At 38.7% G+C, this 9,746-nt stretch overlaps 1 protein-coding gene across 1 annotated transcript in view; it reads left to right on the forward strand.

Moving 5' to 3' along the window:
• Positions 1-9,746, forward strand: part of LOC107757715 (apoptosis regulator Bcl-2-like) — a 59,640-nt gene extending 49,894 nt beyond the window's left edge. The window contains exon 2 of the mRNA XM_016575277.1: positions 9,111-9,746. Coding sequence (XP_016430763.1) covers positions 9,111-9,245 — 135 coding nt within the window. The 3' untranslated portion in view covers positions 9,246-9,746. The remainder of the gene's footprint in view (positions 1-9,110) is intronic.

Consider the following 9,746-nt stretch of genomic DNA (forward strand, 5'->3'; position numbering starts at 1 on the left):
CCGATTATGGTAAAATGCTTAAATATCGGGAAAAATATCGGTAAATCGATATATCGGTCGATCTCTAATCTAGTCATCTCAAAAATGGCTCAGACTAGTGCTGGGCGGTATACTGGTTCATACTGAATACCGGTGTTTATTTTTGTTATGATATGAATTTTTAAAATACCGCAATACCGGTGTATGTCGCTTAAACAACGTTCGGAACGCGACACTGTTTGAAAGGGGTCCGTTTTCACTGTTGCACTGTGGTGAGGGAACAGCTGTATGTGTTACTAAGCGTGAAAGTTCCGAAACTGAAGCTGTAGAACTAATAGAACGTGATGACACAGAAGAACTCATCCACAATATCCACATTGACCGCCACAAATATCCACCGCCCCCTGCCATCAGCTCCCGCGTCTCACACACACACGAGTGCGACTTTAGCACTAGATTTAGCAACTTTCAGACCCTTTTAGCGGATTTTTTGCATAGAATATTCATACTGACAAACCTAGCGACTTTTTTTGTATAAACCTTAGCTATGGTTCAGTTGGAAGATTTCGCCAGTGCTGTCCCGCGAACGCGAGGTCTGACTTTCCCGGAGAAGTGTCACCTCTCTCGGCATCTGTTCTGTGCAGTGAGCGGCAGAGAAGCAGCGCATTCAGTTGGCCGCACCGCAGCCGACTCGTCAATAAATGAGTACAAAACAGCGTTTCCTAGCACCTGTCACTTACTGATTGGTTGGAATTATAAATATGAGCGTAGTGTGTCTGTTAATATCACATGTACTTTTTTGTTTGTTGTTTTTTTTTTGTTTGTTACTCAGACGCAGGCAGTGCGCTGCATGAGACAAAAAAGTAATATAGCCAAAACAACCGCATAGCCGCTCTTTAGTGTAGATGCATGTTGATTTTATCAGACGATGCCGCGATTATAAATGAGAGTGACTCCTGGTTAACATATATTAAAAGGGGTCGTGTTTAGTCACTATTTAGTGTGGTATTTTTTGACAATATTCACTCATCATGACAGTAAAATAGGGCATTCTAAGTCAATATACTGCAGTATTTCCTCTCTCAATCAGTAGAAAATATGGTTAACACCCGGTCATGCATGAGAAAAAAATACCGTCATGTACCGTGAAATCTGTATAATTTTGAAAAATACCGTGCTATAAATTTTTGGTCATACCGCCCAGCACTAATCGAAATCGTCATAAAATCACGATTTGAGCGTGCGCGATTTCTAAATCGCTTTATAGCACGATTTTCCGCGCCCCCGACCTCCCGCAGTATGCTATCCGAACCATAAATCACAAAATTGATCAAAGAAATCGCGATAGGATTTTTTTGGCCATATCGCACAGCCCTATTCGGTATTCGGCCTTCGACCCAGTGTTTCATTTTGTTCGGCTTCGGCCAAGAATTTTAATTTCGGTGCATCCCTATATTATACCTATCAAAACTTTAGTATTTATTTTAAGAAAATAATATTTCTATTCAGTAAGTATGCATTAAATGCATCAAAAGTAACAGTAAAGACATTTATAATGTTACAGAAGCTTTCTATTTTGAATAAATGCTGTTCTATTAATCAAAAAAATCACTGTTTCCACAAAAATATTAAGCAGCACAACTGTTTTCAACATGTTTTCAACTGTTTTGACCCATTTTAGTGTCTGCTAATACTAAGTTGTGTTGGTTATTTATATAATTCTGTGTGATTTATTACCGTATTGACCCGAATATAAGACAATGTTTTTTTCTTGGCAATACATCTGAAAAAACGCAGTCGAATAAAAAGCACATATATGAAATTTCAGTTGTCATCCTGCTGTCCATGAAAACTTCCTGTAGGTATCCCTCTTGTGATCTCCAGTTGTCCTGTGGTTTATGTCATTGCCAGCATGACAGCCACAGACACACATACATGTCATTGAATGATGTATGAGCATCGGTGCTTAGCTGACTGAAGAGGCTCTATTTCAAAATTCATGAGATCAGATGTTTATTCTGAGCACAGAAGTCATAGCAAAGCTCCTTAGCGACAAGACAATTGTCAGAAGAACTCTTTCTGTTCATGCATGCTTTCTTAAAAGAGGTAATGCAACTCTATCTCTTCCTTCTTTAAGGTGAAGAGGGTCAGCTGTTTCTGCATTAGCTCATCTCTTGGCCTCAATCTGAGGATGTGATGACACCGGCGCACTTGACGCGTAACTTAGTCCCGAGCAACTGCCGCTTGCCTTACAAGGCTGTAAAAGCTGCGCGCTTGCAAACCAACGCTCCATTCATGCATTCTGCCAGACTTGTTAGTCCACACTTTTCATATTTGAGCTCATTAACCAACTTTCATTTCCATCCTCAAATTGCAACATGCCACTCCAAACCTCCTCCACCACAGGAAGTCTTGCAGGGTTCTGTTAGACCGTTGTCACTCACTGCTTTGTGCCTTTCCGAGGACATTAGGGGCCACTAAGGTGCTTTGGTTTAGACAGAGTGCCAAGACACTGTTGCGTCTGACCGACACTCCACAGGAAGGACAGAAATAGAGATGGAGGAAGAGGCGGGCTTAGAGCGAATACTGTGTGAGCCGTTGGACATCGTTTGCACATTTTCTGCTCTTTGATCGTACAATTACCAAGCTAGCTATAATCGCATCTGCTCGCGTCTGCCAGTACCTGTGTGTGTGCAAGGGGCTGCTTTTCGAGGCCATTAACAAAGGCCTTGGGCAAACAGACAAGAGTCTGTTCAAACACAGGGCGGAAGCTCCCCTAATGAGGATGTTTACCAATGCGGGGGAAAGAACGTGAGCAAACAGGGATGTGGACACATGGCCGTCAACACCTCCCAGCTTGGTCCTGTCACCTCCGCCACTGATGGGGGAGTCGGGGCTCTCGTTTCTGCCCTCATCACACCGGCAGCAGTCAGACATGCCCACGATGACATCTCGTCCCGAGCAAGCCGCTCGGGTTTGACATCTCCGCTGGCACTAATTCCTGTGGCTCTTATTAGGATGTATTGTGAGCTCATTTTGTGCTATTGTTACAGCCCTCTTTTAGTCATATCTGTCACCTCCCTCCCTCCCTCCTTTCCTCTTCTCTCCTCTCCCTCTTCGATGCTCTGTGCCAGGTGCTCTTATAACCTGCGCAGACAGGCAGACAGAAACCGAAAGAGAGAGAGAGGCGGATAAGATAGATAGATAAATAGAAAGAGAGAAAGGAGCGGAAATGTCTTAAGAGATAGCAAGGAGCTTTTCTCCTGATAATAAGGCTGGAAACCATTGTTAGTGGTGCAAACAAATGGCAAGCCTGGCTTTTGTGTCATGGTTAAATATACTTAACTCGCTACATGGTGTAAAGTGGAATAAAGCGTGACCTCTGTGCAGCTAGGGAATAAAGGGTTGTTTCTCCTCAAGCTATTAGATCATTGCAGGTTGATCATTTTTGGAATTCTATTCGTGATTTGCTCAGATTGCTGGAGGATGTGCACACCTGCAGCTCTGTACCTCCCTTGTGGGAGCAGATGGCGTCAGGTTTGATTGTTTGGTCCAAACCCAAGTTTGATTCCACCTTTCTCTTCACGTTGTGTTTTTTAGCTGCAAATTGTATGTTGTTCGAGGGATGTGCAAATATCTAAAAATTGATTTTTGAACAAAAAATTGGGGTTGGTAAGATTTTGTATTATTCATGAAAGAAGTCTCCTGTGCTCACCAAGGCTGCATTTATCATTTATTTATTTGATCAAAAATACAGTAAAAACAGTAATATAGTGAAATATTATTACCATTTAAAAGATCTATTTTAATACATTTTCACATTTTCAAATGTATACATTTTTCTGTGATGGCATTACTCCAATCTTCAGTGTCACATGATCTTTTAGAAATCATTCTAATATGCTTTTATTATTATAAGTGTTGAAAACAGTTTTGGTGCTTAATATTTTTGTGAAAACCATGATTCTTTGATAAACAAAAAGTTTAAATGAACAGCATTTATTTGAAATAGAAATCTCTTTAAACATTATAAATGTCTTTATTGTCACTTTTGATCAATTTAATGCATCCTTGCTGGATTAAAGTACTAAATTCATTACAAATATCTTACTGACCTGAAACGTTTATATGGTAGTGTATATAATAAATTTTTTTTTAGTGGCACTAAAAATGAAAAGCATTATTTGTTTCACTTTTATACAACAGTCCTGGTCCTCAAATCTGATCGGCTGGGTGGCTTGTTGACTGTGTTTACAGGTAGCAGACAGGATGTCAGTCTCCATGTTGCTGAGTTTTTTCATTGGCTTTTTCTGTAGGTTACATCTTTATGCCAGTAAGTGGAGACAAGTGACTGTCTTTATGTCTTTATTAAATCATTTACAACTGATTTTTGCCTGAGAGTCATTGAATTATTAATTCAACCATCTTTCAAAACACTTATTCATTCAGGAATAAATCACCAGAGTTAATTATTAAAAATTGGGTGAAAATTAAAATTAACTTATTTATTGTACTCTTATATAAAAACAATATCACATTCTGTACACAAAAATATCACATTGTTAATAAATAATAACAAAAACAATATCACATTCTGCAAAATGATTAACTGTATTGTACTCTTATATAAAAACAATATCACATTCTGTACATAAAAATATCACATTGTTAATAAATAATATCAAAAACAATAACAAAAACAATATCACATTCTGCAAAATGACTAAATGTATTGTACTCTTATATAAAAACAATATCACATTCTCAAATGTGCTGTTGGTCTGCTAGAGGTTGCAACAAAACCCTTAGTGATAATTCATTTATACTTTATACTTTCATTTATGCAACATTCTTTCGTGATATTGCTGAATTTTTCTCATGTTTTAGTTTTAGTCTCTTTGGTAAATCCCAAGACTAAAAAAAATGGCACTTGGACAAATGACAATTTGTTTTATATGACTCTAATTAATGGACTGTAACACAGTTAGCTGCTTTATGTTGCATCAGCATATTTTAATTTTAAAGCCCTCAGAAAGCCGCTCACCTTGTCTTTCTCTATCCCAGTGTACCTGTCAAGTCACGGCCAGTTTTATCTGATGTTTTTGGATTCAAACACTCTGTGTCCCAGCATGTGATGGAAATTCACACAGGCCGTGTTGCACTACTTTCTCTCTCTCTCTTTTCGACTGAAGTTCTCTTGCCCGTGAAACACAGAATAATGTAATTCAAACAGTTGGGTATAGGGCGGCCCCCTCGCTGGGCCAGCCCGGACCCAAGCAGCGCCTGCAGGATGATCACGCACCGCTGTCAGCCACAATAAAACCACCACTTTACTTAGTAAGTAGGGAACTGCGTGCTGCATGGGGATCTGGAGATCATGAATGAGAAAAGATACACACAGTTTTAGTTAGAGATGGGAATCAAAAACAATTTAACGATTCTGGTTCCGATTCCGCTTAACGATTCTGGTTCTTTAACAGATCCATTAAAGATTTTTTTTTTTCAGTGTTTTTAAGGAAATGTTTGAAAATAAACATCCAATATTTTTATTGCATATATTGCGCTCAACTATCTGTTAGTTTAGACTTTATACGTAATAAGACAGACTTATTTGACTAAATTCTCTAAAAATATTAAATGAAAAATATGGTAACAAACCTCTTCATACACAAAAAGATTCTTGGTTAATTATGAATTTAACAACAGGAAAGTAATAAATTGTGGTTTAGTAAATTAATCAGATTATTCAGTAAATGCTCCAATGGGTTAATAATCATTTTTGATTAACTAAAACTAACCGACATTCGGTATTCATCAAAAGACACTGGTTGAGCTGTACAATATGTGTTTGAATTACTTAAATGAACTGCCTCACAAGAGTTTCTTGTTTGAGAATCAGTCTACACTGGTCGAGCTATTTGTGTTTCATTAACAAACAATAACTGCCTCATAAGAATCAATTGTTTGCGAATAAAACTACATTGGTCGACATATATGTTATTGATTCACTAAACCGAACCAGCTCATAAGAGACATTTCTTAGGGAATCAGGCAATACTGGCTGAGTTATATGTGGTTGGTTCACTAAAATGAACTGGCTCATAAGAGCAGTATCTTAGGAAATCAGATTACACCAGCAGGCGTGGCTTGTCTATATGGGCAGGTGGGGCAGAGCCCCACCAAAATATTCATCCAAAACATAGATCTCTATATAAACTGAATCAATAATAAATTGTAAATGTGTTTAGCGTTCTGCAACAAATATTTTTCGGATTTTCTAGACTATTTTAAGTATTAGTAAGCAGTATGCCACCGATATCAGTCCGCTTCAGCTATGTGTCTGCATCAGGTCAGTAACTAGTTGGCATGTCTGTTTTTTCTATGTGGAGTAGTGGATCAAATTAACAAAGTAGGCTATACTTAAATCCTTTAGTTTAAATGTGCTCACATGAATAGCCTTTATATGGTTCTGTTGTGTTTGTTTGTTTATTTCACCACCCATAGGATAACGCAAGGACATCTCTGCCAAAATTTTGTCCCCATGTGTTCAAAGATTAGAATATAAAGCTTACAAAAAGTTTTTCATATATAAGCGCTACGACCCAGAATCTGCCCCACCTAAATTTACGGTCAGGAGCTGCTACTGTACACCAGTCAAACTATGTGTTTAATTCACTAAAATGAACCTGCTCGTAAGAGTCATTTGTTATTGATTCCCATCTCTAACTAAAACTATATATGTTTGATCGCTAAAATGAACTGGCTCATAAGAGTCTTTTGTTAGTGAATCAGACTACACGGGTTGAGCTACATGTGTTTGATTCACTAAAACAAACTGGCTCAAAAGAGTAATTTGTTACTGAATCAGACTACACACTGGTTGAGCTATATGTGTTTGAATCACTAAAATGAACTGGCTCATAAGAGTCATTCATTTGGGAATCAGAGCACACCATGTTTCACACTGTGGTTTCAGTTGATTCAGTAAACAGCAGAGCAGTAAACACTATTGGTGTTTTGGCTATTTTTATTATTATCTATTGACTGTTGATTCCGGTATTTGTTTTTAAAAAAGAAACCAGTTCTTGATACCTAGTCGTAGTTTCAGCGCACATTTCCTTCCAGCACACATTCCTTACAAATTTCAAACAGGAGTGCATGGGTGGATGCTGCTGGGGGTCTTGTGATTAAACCCAAAAACCCCAACCGAGACACACTCACACCTACGTGCACGTAAATGCAAACACACATTCACACGTTCACAAACACCTACTTGTTTACGCAGGGGGCCAGTGCCTCACGCGGCTTTGCCAACAGCCTGAAGATCGAGAGAAATCGATGGTATCATTTGATTGCATCAGCAATGTTTTGTCGCTTTTGTGACCTACGGCTGTGAATTCTCCTGGAAGTTTATTTAGAAAGGGGCTGTCCCTCATTTTAACTGTACACTATTCATTTACACTGTCTGCTCTAGGGGAAAGAACCTAATTATTTCCGTATAAATGGCCCTGTAAACAGGAGGGGGATGAACTCTGTCATTTCCTTGTGCCAAATGCAGATAAGTATTTATGTTTGAGTGTAGCATTCGGCTATACAGATGCGTGAAAGACGCTTTAGTTAGTCTGCAGTGAGTTGGCTGGAGAAGGAAACAGCAGACACCGTTGTGCGTAGGAGTGATGAGACAGTGGAAGACCTGGCACAGAGACCCTGTCTTATACGCTCTTCTTCCTTTATTTCCCTATTTCCTCCTTCTCTTCCTCTGTGAGTGGGCTCACAGGGAGCCGGGCTTAATGTTATGGATTTGAGCTGTCTTCTTTGTCCCTGCCCCCTCTTTCTCTCTATCATTCGATGTGTTTCTCTCTCTGGGCTGGACTCTGTCCCGGAGGAATTTGGCTTCACAGATGTGGAGTGTCTGTTGAAGAGGAGGGATGTGCTCGTCTCAAATCCCGTGGCGAAAACACATCATTTCCCTATACATGGCAATTAGACATGCTACACATTACAGACCTTCTGTCAGACACTAAATGTGTGAGCTTTAGATCTGCTGCTGCTTTGTTTTTTGCCAGAATTAGGGCTGCAACTAATGATTAATTTGGTAACTGATAATCCAATGATTATCCAGTAATTTTACTGACATACGTACCTAGGCATAAACAATACATGTATTATGTATATATTTCATTTTGGTATTTTAGTATTTTACTGTTTGCATACTGTATATTTTTGTCATCACAGGAATAAATTAAATTTTAAAATACATTAAAATTTTAAATAGGTATTTAAATTGTAGTAATACTTCACAATATTACTGTTTTAATGTATTTCTGATCAAATACAGCCTCAAAGAAAAACATCAAAGATCATATTTTAAAAATCATCTTTCAAAAACATTTAAGAAATTTAAATGAATTTAAAATCGCAATTTGACTTTATCACTACATATTTGAAGCTTCCATATTCCAATTCTGTAATGCAATTTTTATTTTGGAATTAGTTTACTATTTCTCCCATCCTCACTGCCTTGATATATTATTTATATTTGATAAATATTTGCTTTTATCAGTATAGTTTTGGCTAGTCAGCTAGCTGTACATTATCTTATAATATCAGGTTTGTCTTGGTTAAACCTTCAGAATTTCCTGTTTGAATATTGTTGCTTAGAATATGGTGAATTAGGCTAATCACGGTAATGTTGGGTTATCTGAGGCTGACCTTGGCTAACCTGATACAAAAGTACAGCTGTGTCCCAGATTACCATAATGCACTCTATTGTGCAGTTATCTTTTTTTTCGTCTCTGATATTGCTGTTTAGGTCAACAATGTGCATGTACACCACAGGGGGACATAAGAGGTATAAACTAGATACAGATATCTAGGAAATTGGCTGCCTGTTTCAGCAGTCAATTATTCAGTTAAGTGGTCTTTGACTGCAAAATGCTGTAATTGACCAATCAGAATCAAATATCCTGAGTCAACCGTTCCCAAACTTTTGAGTCTAGTTGTTCCATTTATATGTTTTTCCCATTACAGTGGAACAATGGAGAATGTGTCTTCTAATTGAGTATGTTTGCAATCATTTAAGCTCTAAGTCTGTTCCTAATGTTCTGCTTTCTTTTCCTCTCTTTTTTCAGGATGCCTTCGTGGAGTTGTACGGTCAGCAGAGAGACTCTATGTTCCACCCATTGTCGTACCTAACGAAAGTGCTTGGATTGGCAGCACTAGGCTTGGCAGGAGTGACCATCGGAGCCTTTTTCGCTCAGAAGTGACGGCTCTACGGGTCTCTTCACCAAACTATCTCACTTTCTCTGCCTGTCTCTCCTCTTCAGCTTATCAAAGCATCTTTCAGTGCCGCACTGCCCCGCTAAGCCCAGCACCAGTGCCCTTCAAAGGCCGCCGCTGATCCGACGCCCCTCCAGCCACGGGAGCTGCGGCACTCACGCTCTTTCACCCTCTCTAGAGTGAAGAAAATGCAAAGAAAAAGAATACAGAATGAGGACTCGCCGGAACGCTCTCACACTTTGACTATGATGCTCGTCACTGCCATGTACAGTTGCACTCGCACAGAGATCGACACACAAAACACGTGCACACACGAACACTTGCTCACATACTTCATATGGACGCAAAAATACAAAAAAAGAACGTTTTATCTTTAAAGTTTGTTTCTTATGTACGAAACAAGTACAAAGAGATTTTTAAACTTAAGATTGTGCTTTTTTGACATTTTGATATCAGGTTTTTTGGCATTTTGTAGCATGAATCAAAAA

The sequence above is a fragment of the Sinocyclocheilus rhinocerous genome, unplaced genomic scaffold (genome assembly GCF_001515625.1).
Source record: "Sinocyclocheilus rhinocerous isolate Xijiao unplaced genomic scaffold, SAMN03320098_v1.1 scaffold1374, whole genome shotgun sequence".
Lineage (NCBI taxonomy): Eukaryota > Metazoa > Chordata > Actinopteri > Cypriniformes > Cyprinidae > Sinocyclocheilus > Sinocyclocheilus rhinocerous.